Raw genomic sequence first — 18,627 nt, forward strand, 5'->3', positions numbered from 1 at the left:
GATTTCATTTCTATGAATATGATACATAAACTTTCCATGTCGAGCTGATAGCAGGGCACAATAATGGTTCCACTAACTTAAAGTTTATTTGATAGTCACAGGTGGGCTTACATTAACACTGCAATGAATGGTCTCAGGACCACTGCTCTTTCTCATAAACACTCGTGACCTGGACCTGGGTACATCATTTCAACTTTGCAGATGGCATGGTGCTTGAAAACATGGTAAACGTGGAGAACGGTAAAAGAGGGGAGACAGACAGAAGGGGCAGACACACGGTTAACACAGTTTAGTACAGAGAAGTATTTTCTGGTGCATTTTGGAAATAACAAAACGAGAATTTTGAAGGGGACGCAGAAACAGAGAGACCGGGAGATATGTATCCATAAACCCTTGATGGCGGCAGAGCAAGTTGACGAGCAAGTTGTTAAGAAAGCTTCCAGAAGACGGTGGTGTCATGCTAATATGACTGGACTAGTAATCCAGAGGCCCAGACTGATGCTTTGGGAACATGGGTTCAAATCCCAACATGGCCACTGGTGGAATTGAAATTAAATTAATAAAATCTTCATTTGAAAGCTCGTCCCTGTCGCGGTGACTTTGACAGCTATTATTGATTGTTGTTAAAAACCCACCTGGTTTACCAGTGTCCTTTCGGGAAAGAAATCGGCTGTCCTTACCCAGTCTGACCTACATATGACTCCAGATCCACATTGTCTCAACTGCTCTCTGAATTGGCCTAGTAAGCCATTCGGTTCAAGGGCAATTAGGAATGGGCAACAAAGTTTAGCTTTGCCTGTGACAGCTATATCCCATTAAAAAAAACAGAGGGAGAGCACGCAGAGGCAAGGAGGTTATGTTAAATGGTTGGAAAAAGGTGGCTACAACTCAAATGGAGTATTGGAACATATTGTAATGTAACTGTTCAAAACTATGAAGCGAGATGACAGACTGGATAGGAGAGTCAGTTAACCTGAGGACACAGGTTTAAGATAACTGGCTAAAATGCCAGGCGTGGAATGAGAAGGGTTTTGTTTTACATATTGAGCTGTTACAGTTTGGAACAGACATCCTGAAATGATTGTGGACACAGATTCAATCTCAGTTTTCAGAAGTGAATTGAATTCCTGGTTGAAAAAGAAAAAAAAAATGGAGAAAAAGATGAAAAGAGAAAATATTTGAATAGTTCTTTCAAAGAGGCAGCAAAGGCACAATGGGTTGAATAACATCCTTCTGTGCGATATGGTTCCATGGTCGTAACATCCTCAAAGATTTCATTTCCATGAATATGATACATAAACTTTCCATGTAGAGCTGATAGCGGGGCACAATAATAGCTTAAACTTAAAGTTTATTTGTTAGTCACAAGTGGGCTTACATTAACACTGCAATGAGGTTTCTGTGAAAATCCCTGAGTTGCCACACTCTGGCGCCTGTTCAGGTACGCTGAGGGAGAATTTAGCACGGTCAATGCACCTCACCTGCACATCTTTGGACTGTGGGAGGAAACCGGAGCACCCGAAGGAAACCCATACAGACACAGGGAGAACATGCAAACTCCACAAGCCGGGAATTGAACCCGGGTCCCTGGTGCTGTGAGACAGCAGTGCTAACACTGTGCCACCGTGCCGCCATCAATTTGTGGAAGACTGTGGTCATTGTATCTACACCTTACTCTTGTGATGATAGTGTGCTATTGCTATTGTTTAAGGTGACTGTTTACAGATTCAGCTCTATTCTGCAGGCAGCCGGTGTGTCTGGAAAACACATAGTTCAGATGCTCCAAGAGCAGAATTATTGCTTCTTCTAGCCATGTAGGGTTTACTACGAAAGAGCTAATGGACTTTTGTTTACAAAAAGAAAAGATCCTCTGGGGTTTTGAATAAAGAAACGGATTGTCGGTTTAGGTAGGCAGGTTCATGTGATGATGTGGTTAATGGGAGGAGCTAGGTATGTGGGAGAGAAAACAGCTTTTGACTTCTGGCTGGGGCTTTTTAAAAGAGAGAGCAAGTTGATCTGAAAATAAAGGCCTCCCTGAAAGCTTCTAGACTGTGAACAACACTTATAATAAGTATATTTATTGTTGCTAATTGAATTTAAAATGATTTTTTTAAGCCTGTAAGAAGAATATTGCTTGTTTGGAACTGAAACAGTGATAAGTTAGAAATTAAAGTTGCTTCCTTTCATTTTTAAAACCTTGTCCAACTGTTAATGGTTAAACTGTTTCCTTTGTTAGCATTATACTAAAACTCTGTTATTAAATAAAAGTATGGTTTACGATAAACAACGCCTAATTTGCCAATGGAATGACTCCTGGAGTGAAGCATCCTATCCTCACATTTTATTGCAAAATAGAAACATTGTTGGGGTCTAGTCTGACTTCCTAATGTAATTTGAGATTCTGGTCCAGGACCCTAAAACTCTGCATCCTCACTCCAATAAGCTCAGAATCAGCATTAATGTTAGTCACAGAAGAGACTAAGGAGCAAAGGTTAACTGGATCCCATCTCTAGCTCAAGATTGATGAGCTCAAAGTTTCAATTTTAATTTATAATTAAATTGGGGATAATGTAAGGTGGGTAGGAGGGTGGTGGAGCTTTGTTTCAAGAGCGTGGATCAAAGTTCAGCTTTCCCAGAATGTGATCTACAGAAGCTAAAGTTTACACAAGAGCTCTGGGTGCCAGACAGCTCAGGCTTCATGGCAGTACGCACATGTCAACCTCGCTGATACCCACCAACAATGCATTAGCATCCGTGTCAAAATCAAAGTCAGCATCAGGAATTAAAAGGCAAATCGCTCATTTGCGGTTCGTTTTGACCAAGTCATAAAATCAGCCAAGCTCAGAGTGACTGAGGGATGGGGTGCCCATGAAGCACTTCTTCGCACAAAGGACAGTGGTAATCCGGAACTCTGTCCCAAATAAAGCTGTTGAGGCTTGTGGTCAACAGATGTTCAATGGTATTCAATGTATCCGAGGTTATGGAGCTGAGGGGTACCTTTTCCGGGCATTGTCACAAGCGCGGTGAAAAGTTTGATGGTCCATCGACCTCGGGCAGGAATTTCCAGTCTTGGGAAGATGAGGATAAGATACAAATCTGTCATGAATATCAAGGGCCTGATTGGCAAGGTCCCGATAGCATTGCCAGAATTTTCCAGCCCATCATTCCAGCAGGATTTTCTGTCCCACCAATGTGAACGGAGATTTCAATGCCAAATCATGCCAAATTAGGAATAACTTTCTACTTCGCTTTCTATCCCACTAGCACAGAGCATAACTGCCCAGACCCCATTCATAAAGAATATTCAGAAATAAAGAAAGAGAAATATTAATTGAGATAACTGTTAATAACTGCACCAAGAGATTCAGGAGAAACCTCTTCACTCTGCGAGCATTTAGAATGTTGAATTGTTGATCAGATGGAATAGTTCTGGAATAAAATATGATAATATCAAGGAGTGGAGGAGGAGGTTCCGATAGAGCATGGATCAATTGGGATGATTATCCTGGTCCTGTGCTGTATGTCCTGTGCAATGTCAAGTATGTGTGTTGCTGTGTAAATAGGTTTGGTAAAACTGCAATAGTCGCTCATGTATCTACACAAAGATCCTTTGCCATCAACAGACAAGAGGTAGGTTTCCATTAATCTGGGTCTGGATTTGGAATGGGATCCATAATTGAAATCAGAGCCTTCCTAATCATGGAGAGCCACAGTTAGCGACTGCCCTCCTCATCCATATTCCTGTGAGGGCACTGACTACAACCTGTGCTGATAATGAGGAGGAGGCAGGGTTGAAGAGTCTGCTTGGATGGATTCCTGGAGGCTTTGCCACCTTCAGCAGCCCCTCTGTGTAATATTGCAGTAAACAATTCCAGATTTAGATGGTGAGAGGAGTCTTTGAATCCCCACTGGATCCATTCTACCAAGACAGGCAATAGTGCATCTGAGGCAAAACTCATGCAACTTGATTATTGGTCGTCCAATGAGACTGCTAACACTCATGGCCAGACATATTTACAGCCGAGGATTGGCAACCCTCCACGATTATCCAGGGCTCTCCAGGAATTGAAGATTAATCACCAGAGCACTGCTGAGAACGACCCATAGCGGAAAGTCATAGTGGTATTGTTTCCTTTGCATTGCAAACCTTTGTCGATTGCTCATAAAGTCATGTGAACATGGGTATCTGGTAAGGAGGAGTGCGCCAACCTTCAAATTAAACTAGGAGGGTGGCGCAGCACTTGGATTGACATGTGGGACAACCAATGGGATGGGTGTGGAGGTGTGAAGGTTAGAGGTGAGAGGCCATGTGGTAAAATTTCCCAGAATGTGTCTGATCAGTAGCCAATGCTAATGCTCTGGCCAGGATTCCCCCCAGTCACCCTGGGATTTCCGGCTTGCTGTAAATTCAAGGATTCAGGCAAGAGATGCAGGGGGGAGGGATGAGGAAATACTTTTCTTACGCAGCGAGTGGTTATGATCTGGATCTCACTGCCCACGAGGTTCAGGTAAATGGAGACGTGCAATGATTTCAAAAGGAAATTGGATGAGCACTTGAGGGAAATAAACTTGGAGAGCAACAGGGATAAAGCAGGTGAAATTGACCTGACTGGATAGCTCTGTGGAGAGCTGGCATGGGCTCGATGGTCTGAATGGCCTTTGCCAGACTGGCTCCATAACTCTGTGTTTGTAGGTGTATGCTTATGTGGGTTTGTATTATGTAAGAGTGCGAGGAAAGGGATTGACTTAAGTTCTGAAACACAGAGAGAATTTGTCACAATTTTTAGTTTTAAACCATGTTTTAATCTGTTCTTTCCATCAGGCCATGCTTCCTCGTTCACCCTCCAGCCTGAGGACAGAGTGGTGGTAGCAGGTCACCCGGTCACACTGTCATGTGCTGTCGCAGGCTATCATGGGATTGTTCTGTGGACAAAGGACGGCCTGGGACTGGGGGTCGAGAAGCAGCTGCCAGGTAAGAGGCTCACATGGTGGATTGGCGTCAGGCAGTGCACCTCCAGTTTACAGTGATGTGCTAACCATTGAAAGATACAATCCAACTTCAACTGGTTAATCACATCCAGGAATTGGCCCAGGCAGTTCAGCTGAGTGGATGAGCTGTTGTGGGCTGTTGGCAAGCGTTGAATGGTAAACAGATGTGGAGTGTGTTTGGGATCTCCATGAGGCGACTAGCTAAAACCGGGAGGGATGGGGAGATAGGGCTGGCAGTGATGTTTGGTTGTATTCCTGAAGGTTTCATTACCTCCTCTTGTCATGCCCATCCTGACAGGAGGGTTGGTTAGCTCAGTTGGCTGGACAGCTGGTTAGTGATGCGGAGCGATGTCCACAGCGTGGGTTCAATTCCTGTGCCAGCTGAGGTTATTCATTATAGTCAGCTATAACTCAGTTGGTTGCATCTCTGAATCTAGTCCAAAGATGTGCGGGTTAGGTTGATTGGCCATGCTAAAAAAATTGCCCCTTAGTATCCTGGGATGCGTAGATTAGAGGGATTAGCGGGTAAAATATGTAGGATATGGGGGTAGGGCCTGGGTGGGATTGTGGTCGGTGCAGACTCGATGGGCCGAATGGCCTCTTTCTGTACTGTAGGGTTTCTATGATTTCTATGATTCTAGTCCATCTTCTCAACCTTGCCCCTCACCTGAGGTTTGGTGATTTTCAGATTAAATCCCGCTCAAAGAGCAGAGTTGCCAATGGTCATCTGGGACTATGGTGACTTTACCTTTACACCTGACAGAACACCACTTCACACACCATTTGGTATTATCGCTAGACTATTAATCCAGAAACTCAGCTAATGTCCTGGGGACCCGGATTCGAATCCCACCACGGCAGCTGGCAGAATTTGAATTCAATAAAAGATATCTGGAATTAAGAATCTACTGATGACCATGAAACCATTGTTGATTGTTGGAAAACCTATCTGGTTCACTAATGTCCTTTAGGGAAGGAAATCTGCCATCTTTACCTGGTCTGGCCTATATGTATATGTGACTCCAGAGCCACAGCAATGTGGCTGGCTCTCAACTGCCCTCCAAGGGCAACTAGGGATGGGCAATAAATGCTGGCCCAGCCAGCGACGCCCATATCCCATGAATGAAAAAAAAATGAAAGAGAGTCGCTGTTACCTGATTGGGTAATTTTTCATTCCCCCAAATCAAACAACCTTCACGCCACCTCCAAAATGTCATAATTAATAAATAAACATTGAAGGAAATTGGGGAAAATGTCATGTTTTTAATGCCCTATGATTTTTCTCTCCAAGTTTGCTTACAACAGTGCTTGGGAGATTAATCTCAATTCTGGAGACTTCAGGAAAATATCATGGGGTTTGGTTGGGGGTTGGAGGTTCTTGTTGGGTTGGGGGGGGGTCCGCTTAATGAACCCTTGGAGAGGGGTCATTGTATGTGGTGCTGAGGGAGGGTCTGCAATTCCTCCAGCCAATAAGGCCAGTGTTTACAAATCAAACTAGAACGACTCCACAATAGGCTAACTCATCAGTACGAGCCTTGGCTAAGGGTACTTGGCAGTCGCACAGCAATATAATTCTAAACAAATCCTCCAGCTATGTGAACCTGTTTAATAAGCAAACATTGTCTGATGTGCACAATAATCGATGACTTAGTAATTGTTCCTATTAAAACAACACATTAATTAGTGTTTCGAGCACTTTGCAGATTCTACCTGCTATTATAACCCTGCAGGACTGAATACTGTCAATAAGAATTCTTCAATGATGAGCTGAAACAATACGAGTGGTACCAAGAGGTGGGGTGGCACGGTGGCACAGTGGTTAGCACTGCTGCTTCACAACGCCAGGGACCCGGGTTTGATTCCCAGCTTGGGTCACTGTTTGTGTGGAGTTTGCACGTTCTCTCTGTGTCTGCGTAGGTTTCCTTCCACCTTCTGAAAGACGTGCTAGTGAGGTGCGTTGACCTGAACAGGCGCCGGACTATGGCAACTCGGGGAATTTCACAGTAAAACTTCATTGCAGTGTTAATGTAATGTTAGTGTTACTTGTGACTAATAAATAAACTTTTGAAAAGCAGGAATCGCTGCCTTTAGTGTCAGCTTTAACTCAGTTGGTTGCATCTCTGAATCAAGAGTTCTGGGGTCAACTTCCACCCCAGGGTTTGAACACAAAAATCATCGCTAACACTCCAGTGCAGTACTGAGCGAGTGCCGCATTGCTAGAGGTGTCATCTTTTGATTGAGACATTTAACTGAGGCTCTATCCGATGCTCCACCCACTCAAATGGATGTGAGAGACCCCACACACTACCTCAAATAAGAGGTTACTAGTGTCATGGCCAATATTTGGATGGCACAATAGCACAGTGGTTAGCATTGCTGCCTCACAGCTCCAGGGTCCCAGGTTCGATTCTGGGCTTGGGTGACTGTGTGGTATTTGCATATTCTCCCCGCGTCTGCGTGGGTTTCCTCCGGGTGCTCCGGTTTCCTCCCACACTCTAAAGATTTGATTTATTATTGTTACATGTATTAGTATAGAGTGAAAAGCATTGTTTCTTGCGCGCTATATAAAGCATACCATTCATAGATGAGGAAAGGAGAGAGTGCAGAATGTAGTGTTACAGTCATAGCTAGGGTATAGAGAAAGATCAACTGAGTGCGATGTGCAAGTTAGGTGGATTGGCCATGGTAAATTGCCCTTTACTGTCCAAAGGTGTGTCCATTAGGGCCTGGGTAGGGTGCTCTGTTGGAGGGTTGGTGCGGACTCAATGGGCTGGATGGTCTCTTTCTGCACTGTAGACATTCTATTCTATGATTAACGCCTCAATCAGCATCGCAGAAAGAACAGATTATCTGACCAGTTTGTGGGATCTTGCTGTGTACACAATGGAGACTGCATTTCCCACAGTGCTTGCCGTTTCTCCTCCTGCAGGCTTTCCACGTTACTCCATCGTGGGGGACCACGCGGCCGGTGAATACAGCCTCCGCATCGAGAAGGCAGAGCTCATAGATGATGCAGTGTACGAATGTCAAGCAACCCACGCGGCCCTCCGGTCACAGCCAGCCCGGCTGACGGTGCTGAGTAAGTGGTGTACTGTGTGCATGTGTCTGACCTATGGATTTAATGTGTGCTGTTGCAGCGTGCGTGTAAGGAGCCTGTCGAGTTCAAAGGCAGTTTTGAGAATCCAAATTGGAGCGCAGGATCCAAGTTCCCTACTGTTACAAACTTCAAAGCAATTTATTGCTCAGTTGCTTTGAGACCTGTCTGAAAAACCTGATAAGGCACTTTATAAACATAAGTCTTCTCTTTTATTCTCTACTTACTTGAGCCAAATTTAAAGTTGACACACACGCACACACTTACATACAGCCCTCTACACACACGCACTTACACGGGGCTGTTACTGATTGATGCGCTATCAATAAGGCGAAAGACTACCGATATGCCAATATAAGTGTAGGCTTTTATTCACAACAGAATCAGGAGCAGATCCCAACAATTGACCGACCTGGACTGAACAAGGGGGAGGAGACAGCCACCTTTATACTAGGTGCTGAGGGGAGGAACCAAACTGGAAGGGGATGTGTCCAGGTATGACAAACACACACAACGGTGGTCCATATAGGACAAAGGCACAACTGAGGTCCACCACACTGATTTTACAAAGCCCTCCCTCAATTATATTCTGTGGTTTCTGACAGAAATTGAGTGCTCGACAAAATTAAGTAGAAGCCCACTTAAATTGTGAAAGAATTTGAAGACTTTCTGCAGTCTGCCACAGCGTGAATTGTGAAATTCACATACATTTCACGGCCGCCTTCATACAATATAGACAACAGAGTAGATTAATATTTCACCTCCACTGCTTAGAAATACATATTTATGCTTACCTCCATAAATTGCTGCCTTATTTGTGGATTGTCGGCAACCAGCAGTAGTTTGCAGCTGACACACTTTATTCCTGTGGTGCAGATACTTGACCCGCCATTCAGATTGCACATTCTACGCCCACGGAATTGACTGGAATTGCACAGCCGAGCTTTGCAAAATTGGGGGAGATTTGGGAAACTGGTTGTAAAAAAAAGGCCTACCAAAGCCACCGGTCGCTCTCACTGACAATCCGGTGCTCTGGCCAACGCCAAGTCACCAACACGATCGTTGCCATCCTATTTTGGTCGCCCAGCCGTTGCTTTCAGGGGAGTGGCGGGGGTGGGGGGTCAAAAGTTGTACGCATTTGTTTTCAGTCGAACTGATTTGTGCTGTGTGCCACAAATATTGCCGCAATAAAAATGTCAACGATTGTCACACATTCACATAAAGAGGGCTACGGGCCACGTGCAGGAAGTTGGGATTAGAAAGGGCATGTGGGCGTCTTTGAGACAGCATGGACAGGATGGGCTGAATGGCCCTCTCCTGTGCTGTATCTTTTCTATGGTTCTAAAGTGCTATAAACATCACAGTGAGCACAGAAAAGTTTTAAACTGAATGATTTCATTGACACTCACACTTTATTTGGAGTGATGCTTTCAAAGTTATTTTTGCGGACAAGCCTGTATTTTATGATTTCCGTGAAACCCACACAATGGTGAACTGCTTTGACCCCCTCGACCTAAACGCCTGAGCTCAGGACAAGCTGTTTTGAGTTGTTCCTGCAGGGAACAGCAATTTGAGCGCCAGTTAGTTAAGGGAACATTGTGGCACTAACGATGTTCAGTCGAGGATTTTCACTGTAACTTCAATACAGTGTTAATCTAAGCCTACTTGTGACAATAGTAAATTAACTTTAAAATAAACTTTATTTTGTGTCATGGAAAATGGCAAAAAAACTCAAGGGCGCAATCTTACCGGCCATTCACGCCGTGCTCCCGCTGCAGTGAGGATTTGGCACGCAGTCGAATGTCCGTTCACTGCAGTGGGATGGGAAAGCCCCCGCCAGCGTTAATGGTCCAGCCAAGTAGTGAGGCAGTGATACTGTCAGGACTATTTGGTGCCAGTGAAGCCAGTTAAAGAATTGCAACTCTGCTGGAGGACATCTTGAGCTACAGTGTTAGCATTCCTACCTCTGGGCTAGAAGCTCTGAGTTCAAGTCCCTGTTGGAGCAGCTTGATGGTCATGGAAAGTGTATCCATAACGTGGGCAAGCAGGTTAGTTCTCACCCTGGAAATCCTCCCAATAGTGGCGACAAGACTGGGAGAGTTTCCTGGCAATACAAACTACTGCAGTATTTTGCCAAGCATAACCATAGACCAATCTTGGTGTAGGCGTGGTGCTTGATTGGCACCACACCCACAAACATCCATTCCCTCCACCACCGACGCTCAGTAGCAGCAGTGTGTACTTTCTACAAGATGCACTGCAGCAATTCACCAAAGATCCTTAGACAGCACCTTCCAAACCCACGACCACTTCCATCTAGAAGGACAACGACAGCAGATACATGGGAACACCACCACCTGCAAGTTCCCTTCCAAGCCACTCACTGTCCTGACTGGGAAATATATCGCCGTTCCTTCGCAGTCGCTGGGTCAAACTCCTGGAATTCCCTCCCCAGCAGCATTGTGGGTCAACCCACAGCACGTGGACTGCAGCGTTTCAAGAAGGCAGCTCACCACCACCTCCTCAAGGGCAGCTAGTGATGGCCAATAAATGCTGGCCAGCCAGCGACGCCCATGTCCCACGAATGAATGAATTAAAAAAATCTCACAAGTCAATGGTTGCAAACGCCATTTCAGAGCATGGTACCCAAAGAGAGAGAGAGAGAATACTGCCAGCCAGAAAGTCCGTTGTGGCATTCGGAACAAATGCGCCAGCCACGAACCCATCAGCAGTCACGATGTGAACGCTGTTTCAATTCCAGTGTTCGGGCTGGAAATGAGATACGGGGCTGAACTTTACCAGCTGAGCCGTGAATCCCCCAATGCTGCCAGCGGGACCCGCTTGGCAAATGTGCCACCGGCGGTCTCCTTATTGGCAGTCTGTGGCCCAATCAGAGGGCCACCTCAGCAGCGCCACCAGGGGAAGTGGTCACTGCTAAGATACCGCGAGATCTCGGCAAATTGACAGGTAAGTAAAGGAAAGAAAAGTTCACTGGGCCGAGGATTGGAGGGAAAACCCGTCCGGGGAGGTCATTGGGTCTGTGGGCGCTGCCTCTCCCTTCTCCTGGGCCTCTGGGTTTCTAGTTCAGTGACATTACTACTACGCCACCAAAATTCTTTTGACAAAATGCCAAACAGTTCCTAATTGGGCCTTTAATTTTGTAAATTAGTGGCCCACCTCCTCGGGGGTGGGACAGCCTCTCTGCAGCCAGTCCCGCCATTGGCCTAAAGGGGAGACTGACTGCGTCAGGGAACCGATCGAATCCTACTCCCCGCGATATTCACGGTCAACATGCCTCCCAGCCCAGCACCCGGGGTGGGGAGGGCAGTAAAATCCAGGCCTGTGTCACTGGGGCCTGAGAGTTGGCAAGGACGAGTTGGGCCGAAGGGCCTGTTTCCGTGCTGTATATCTCTATGACTGTCTGTCCTGTGGTACGGAGCTTCCAGCAGATGCCTCAGTTCCTCCCATTATTTCTTTCAAGGCAAAATAATCCCTGGGCGATTCAAAGTCATTCTGAACCAGGAAATAGGAATGTTCCAGATTCAGAGCTGGTCTGTGTGGCGTTAACTGATCTGAATCTGGAGAGCAGAAGGACTGACCCAGTTAGCCCCCAGTATCATTGATTGCTGTCCTGATCTCTGCTGTTTAAAAGTATGAGGACAGGGAAATTAAGGCAGCCTCGATTCCCCTTCGTGATTTCAATTCCAGATCTGTTTTACCCCATGATTTTCCTTCATTATCTCCTGTAGGTGGTGATTAGGTTTGCTTCCACAGGCCACCTCACATACCTCACCCAAGCATGTTAGCCAGACATCAGGCAATTCAGCTATGGGAGTCCTCATGATCCTCCAGGTGCCTGCACTTTGCGATAGGGCAGCATGGTGGATAATGATCAGAGGTTAGGAACACTGGTCGTATTTTTACCCCTGCACCCCCACCCTAACTAACTCAGACAAACTGTACCCCACCATTCGCCACCAAAACTAACGGCACGGTAGCACAGTGGTTAGCACTGCTGCTTCACAGCTCCAGGGACCTGGGTTCGATTCCCAGCTTGGGTCACTGTCTGTGTGGAGTTTGCACATTCTCCTCGTGTCTGCGTGGGTTTCCTCCGTGTGCTCCGGTTTCCTCCCACGGTCCAAAGATGTGCGGGTTAGGTTGATTGGCCATGCTAAAAATTGCCCTTAGTGTCCTGAGATGCATAGGCTAGAGGGATTAGTGGGTAAATATGTAGGGATATGGGGGTAGGGCCTGGGTGGGATTGTGGTCGGTGCAGACTCGATGGGCCAAATGGCCTCTTTCTGTACTGTAGGGTTTCTATGGTTTCTATGGTTTCTAACTCAAGCTGAGGCTCGAAGTGAGAAGAATGAAAATGGAGAAACTTCAGCACAAAAACTCAGGATATTTCCAAGATTAAGAAGGAGGAAAAGCACCACAAGGTAAATCAGACTGGAACATCTGCATGAGTGGAATCGAAGACAACAGATTAGTGCAGAAAGGGGGACACTGAAGGAGTTGCAGAGTTTCTGAGCTTTCTAAAATAATTAGAATAGTTACATTTAGGCAGTGAGGTGAGTCTAGATTTCAACACAGGGAGGCAATAGGGATAGAAACATAGAAGATAGGAGCAGGAGGAGGCCATTCGGCCCTTTGAGCCTGGTCATATTCATTACGATCATGGCTGATCATCCAACTCAATAGCCTAATCCTGCTTTCTCCCCATAACCTTTGATCCCATTCGCCCCAAGTGCTATAACCAGCCGCCTCTTGAATACATTCAATGTTTTGGCAGCAACTACTTCCTGTGGTAATGGATTCCAGGCTCCCCACTCTTTGGGATGGTGGGGGTTGTGTTGGGGAAAGGGGCAAGTTGCAGTCGGCAGTGAGCATCATCGTGTTGACGTCAGAGAGAAAGGTGAGGAAGGTAACCGGATGAGTTCCTCACTATAAATAACAATGTGCAGACATTGCTGGGGATGAGGGTCAGGGTGGGGAGACGGGATGAGGTTGTAGTGGTGGAAGGGATGGATTGGACAATCTCTCCCGGAACTTGCAGGATCTTGTTCAGGGATTAAAAAAGGAAGTTCCCAGAGTTTCTTTCTCCCTGTCACTGTGATCAGGGCAGGTCATTCCACTGAGTAGCCTGAGGACTTCTTTATCCCCCTCTTTTTTTTAACTCTCTCACAAAATGATGAGGCTATTGCAGGGGATGGGAGGGGCTGTTGATAAGTGTTAAGTTGCACCGCTCTGGGATGGAGCAGGCTCAGTGGGTCTCCTCTTGCCTCTCTCATGTGTTAGGACAGAGAGGGAAAGTTTGAGGTCTGGAGGTGAGAGAGGTATCTTCAGTTTCTTTCTGCAGTCCATCCAGGAGTGTGCAAGGGCGTCCCACACAGAGGGACAGGGTTTAACTCTTGACAGCTGCTATTGTCATAGCAATATTGTTGATGCAGTGGTATTTTTTTGGAGACAGCCATCTCTGCCCACCCTTGATCCAATGCCCAGTCAGGTGGCTTAGCAAGTCCCTCAGGAACCGCTGAAGGGCAACTTGAAAAGAATTACTTCCTCAGGTAATGTCTCCAAAAACAGGTTCAATGGCCAATCATCCTATTTGCAGTTAGTAGGGTATTGCTGCAAGTTGGTTGCTATTTAAATGTGCAAGTCAGGTGGACTGGCCATGCTAAATTGCCCCTTGGTTTCCCAAGGTGTTTAGATTAGATAAATTAGCCAGTGCAAATGTGCAGGGTTACGGGGAAAGGGCAGGGGAGAGATCCTAGATAAGATACTCTGTCAGAGAGTCAGTGCAGTCTTGATGGGCCAAATGGCCTCCTTCTGTACTTTTGGAATACTATGATTCTGTAACAGTGACTGGACTTTAGTATTAATTCAGTGTTAATAAAGTTCCAACAGGATTAGACAGGGTGGATGCAGGAAAGATGATCCCAGTGGGGGTGGTGGTGAGGGAGAGGGGATCCAGAACCAAGGGTTATAGTCTGAGGATAAAGGGTAAACCATTTACGAATGAGGTGAGGAGAAATGTCTTCACCCAGAGAGTGGTGAGCCTGTGGTATTCTCTACCACAGAAAGTTGTTGAGGCCAAAACATGAGAAGGAGTTAGGTATAGCTCTTGGGGCTAAAGTGATCAAAGGGTATTCAGGCGGGGGAAGCTGGAACAGGTTACTCAGTTGAATGATCAGCCTTGTTCATAATGAATGATAGAACAGACTTGAAGACCCGAATGGCCTACTCTTGCTTCTATTTTCTAAGTTTCTATTACTGCGAAGTACTTGTTAATAAACTAAAGTTGTGTTAATTAGGGGTTTATAATTGTTGATTCTTCTGTGACTGGCCTTAGACTTCCTTTCTTTATGGTTAAGAACAGCACCTTCAGTCAACTATTGTTAAACCCTGAAACTATCCTCATGGGAAACAACAGCACAATTTATTTAGTAGTATTGGATAGGAGTATTTGTGAATGTTGCTGCTTTGGATCTGATGTGAATTCTTATAAAGATCACTTCAGGTTTACTCGATTGCTCATCTGTGCCGGGGGGGGCTAGTGTTAGTTCACTCTCAGCTCAGAATGCCAGGACGACTCTCATAAAACTTTCTTAGGTGTTATTGTTGTAGATGTAACCAGGACAAGCTGCAATACACAACATGAGCCTTCTTGTCGTGCTCCAATTTTCTTCAGATTTTAAACGTCATAAAGTTCAATTTTATAGACTTTATTTCCCACTCAAGGTGGAGCTTCACATGTCGGGGGCATTGGGGAAGGTAACATTCCCATCCATTGACTCCGTCTACATTTCCCTCGGCCTCAGAAAAGTAGCCAGCATAATTAAAGATCCCACGCACCCTGGACATTCTGTCTTCCGCCTTCTTCCATCGGGAAAAAGTTACAAACATCTGAAGTCACGTACCAACCGGCTCAAGAACACTTTCTTCCCTTCTGCTGTCAGACTTTTGAATGAACCTACCTCGCATTAAATTTATCTTTCTCTACACCCTAGCTATGACAGTAACACTACATTCTGCACTCTCTCCTTTCCTTCTCTATGTACAGTATGCTTTGTCTGTATAGCGCGCAAGAAACAATACTTTTCACTGTATGTTAATACATCTGACAATAATAAATCAAATCAAATCAAAACAGGAATTCAAGGGGGCAGAAGTTAGCATCTTTTTCAGGATACAATTTCAGCTAGAGTTTACAATCAGCACTCAAAGCCTAGTGAAGTCTAGATTGGTTTTATCAAGAATTTCTTATGGATCTTTATACTCTCCTTCCTTATACATGGTGCATATTTCCCAGGAAGCTGCAATACACAACATGAGCCTTCTTGTCGTGAGCCTTCCTCCTATATTTCCAATTTGAGAGATTATCTTCTCCACTCTATAGGCGAATCTGTTTCTCTTGGCTCTTTGCTCTTAATTAGCTTGCCTATCTCCTCACTTGGCTATCTCCCAGATTGGCTCTCTCTCTTGGCTTTCGATGAGGCTGCTTTTCCTTTTCGCTTTCAAGCAATGTGTCTGGTCTCTGTGCCCACGATATTGTCTGCCTGATTCATTGAGAGTGTGTTCAACGCTGCCTGTCCTCTTACCCTGATGATAAAGCGAAGGAAGATGCATTGCCGACAGCCCCCTTACCCCAGTTTGCTGGCAGTCCAGTTCTGTCAGTGAGGAAATGGTGCCCATGGGGGAGTCCAGATAACCGTTGAATCGCAGAGATATTACAGGACAGAAGGAGGCCATTTGGCCCATCATGTCAGCACTGGCTCTCCAGTCGAGGATCATGACTTAGTGTCTTTTCCCCGTACCCCTGCACATTGTTTCTATTCAAATAATCATCTAATGGCCTCTTGAATGCCTCGATTGAACCTACCTCCACCACACTTCCAAGCAGAGCATTCCAGACCCAAACCACCCGCTGTGTGAGGAAGTTTTTTCTCACTTCGCAATTGCTTCTTTTAAAAATCACTTTAAATCTGTTCCCTCTCGTTCTTGATCCTCTTACGAGCGGAAACAGTTTCTCCCTAACTACTCTGTCCAGCTCCCTCATGAACAAAGGACAATACAGCACAGGAACAGGCCCTTCGGCCCTCCAAGCCCGCGCCGCTCCCTGGTCCAAACTAGACCATTCTTTTGTATCCCTCAAAGTTGACTTTGAACATCTCTATCAAATCTCCTCTCAGCTTTCTTCCCTCCAACAAGAACAGTCCCAACCTCTCCAATCAATCGTCATAACTGAAGCTTCTCATCCCTGGAACCATTCCTGTAAACCTCTTATGCACTCTCTCCAATGCATTCACATCCTTCCTACAGTGTGGCACAGAGAACTGTACACAATGTTCCAGCTGAGGGCTAGCTAGTGTCTTGTATCGGTTCAGCATAACCTCCTTGTTACAGGGAAAATTATAGGGCTACGGGGAAAGAGCAGGGGAAAGGGACTAGTTGAATTGCTCTTTCAAAGAGCTGGCATTCACATGATGAGCTGAATGGCCTTAGTCTAACCTGGATTAAGCCACTACATTGATCAGGGTCACTCAACGTTGACGATTGGATGATGAGGGGGGATTGAAATCAACTAATTTTTATTCCTTATATACTGGTCCCATCGGGAACATTCAGGTTAGCATTGTTGGGAGTGTCTGAGGCAGAAGGTTGTGGGTCTGAACTCTGTAACAGTATCTGAGCCTTTAATCTAGCTTCACACATTGGTGCAATTCTGAGGCAGCGCCAGGGGGTTGTTGATATTAAACCCAAGCTCCCGTCTGTCTGTCCTGATGGCTGGACTGGGTGTGAAAGATACCCGTAAAGACTTGATTATCTGCATTCCAACCATTCTTAACATTCCAATCAGTAATTATCTTGGAACTGTATCTTTGCCTGTATATGCCGTGTTCGTGAACTACCCTCCACTCACCTGATGAAGGGGCAGCGCTCTGAAAGCTCGCGATTCCAAATAAACCTGTTGGACTTTAACCTGGTGTTGAGAGACTTCTTACTTACATTCCTGGGCGAAAGTGTTGACACTGACTTGGAGTTCAGCCTCTGGTGGTATATAGATACAAGCATCGTCTGCAAACTGTAGCTCAATCACAGTAAGAAGTCTCACAACACCTGGTTAAAGCCCAACAGGTTTATTTGGTAGCACAAGCTTCCAGAGTGTCGCTCCTTCTTCAGGTGAGTCTCCCGTCGACACCGCAAACTGCTGGCTTTGGCTATTGTAGCTCAAAGACAGAGGATGCGTGACCTTGGATCTGACCTTCAAGCAGCAGAGACTGAACGGATTCCTCTTTGTCCTGTAGTTGGGCGACATTCCAGCAGGGAGTTTGCTGATGTTGCGATGGAGCATTGCGGCAAGGAAAATCGAGAAGAGCGTCAGTGTGATGACGCAGCCTTGCTTGACCCCAATGTTCTGTTTTCAAGAGCAAGACACCCAGCCTGTCAATCCTCCTCTGCTGTGTATACCTGCACATTTCTCCTATTATCTGTGTAGAGCTGCTTTGCACCCTGTCTAAGGCCTCTATATTCTCTGTTTGAAAGGATGACCAGAATTGCACATAGTCGAATCAAGGGTATTTTTGAAATCCATGCTGACTGTTCATTCTTATATTTCTCATTTATCCATGTTCTTCTACTCCCCCCTTTTGTAAGGATTCCATTACTTTTCCTTTCCTGACATTAAACTGATTGGTCCATAATTCCCCTGAACATTTTCTTTCCCCCTTCTTAAATTTGGGAATTACATTAGCTACATTAGCAGCCCTCTGGCACTGCACCTTTTTCTAACAAATTATTGAACATGGGTCGTAATTCCACTGCTACCCCCTCCTGAGAACCATTTAAAAAAATTTTTAAGTGCACTTATCTCATTACTCATCTCATCATTCAATGCCATGTTTATCTGTTCTGTCTCCCTGGTAAATACTGAAGCAAAATAATTATTTTAAATATTGCTGCCGTCTCTCTATCGTGACCTGTGGTATTATTCTGTCTATCCTTTAATGGTGCTAATCCCATCACATCCTTCACGTTTTTTATTGATCAGCCTGTAAAATATTTTACCATTTTGTTTTATGCTCCTTGATCATTTAATTTCACAGTTCTTCTTCGTCTTCCTAATTGATTTTCATTTCTCTCCCAATCTCTTTGTATTCTCTCTTATCTGGCACTCCTCCGCTTTCTGCATACTTCTTGTTTGCCCCTTTCCTAATCCTTATATCTTTATTCATCCAGCAAGTCTCCTGAGTGTTTCCCTTTTCACAGAATGTATTTTCTCTGTGCTCTGTTAAACACCATTTTAAATGTTTCCCCTTGTTGTTCTCCACTGCTGCTTGCCAATATTGTTAAGGCCATAAAAAATAGGAGCAGGAGTAGGCCATTTGGCCCATCGAGCCTGCTCTGCCTTTCAATCATGGCTGATCCGGCATTCCTCATGTCCACTTTCATGTCTTTTCCCTGGAACCCTTGATGCCCTTACTGATCAGAACCTCTCTATCTGAGCCTTAAATATACGCAAGGACAACTCCCACAGCTCTCCG

The 18,627-nt window shown here is 45.4% G+C and overlaps 1 protein-coding gene across 1 annotated transcript in view; it reads left to right on the forward strand.

Moving 5' to 3' along the window:
- The first annotated feature begins 221 nt into the window (after nt 1-221).
- kirrel3a (kirre like nephrin family adhesion molecule 3a) overlaps nt 222-18,627 on the forward strand; it is a 316,764-nt gene continuing 298,358 nt past the window's right edge. Inside the window, exons 1-3 of the mRNA XM_078198922.1 lie at nt 222-240; nt 4,823-4,972; nt 7,919-8,068. Of these exons, the coding sequence (XP_078055048.1) occupies nt 222-240; nt 4,823-4,972; nt 7,919-8,068 (319 nt within the window). The remainder of the gene's footprint in view (nt 241-4,822; nt 4,973-7,918; nt 8,069-18,627) is intronic.

The sequence above is a fragment of the Mustelus asterias genome, chromosome 27, assembly GCF_964213995.1.
Source record: "Mustelus asterias chromosome 27, sMusAst1.hap1.1, whole genome shotgun sequence".
NCBI classification, from domain to species: domain Eukaryota; kingdom Metazoa; phylum Chordata; class Chondrichthyes; order Carcharhiniformes; family Triakidae; genus Mustelus; species Mustelus asterias.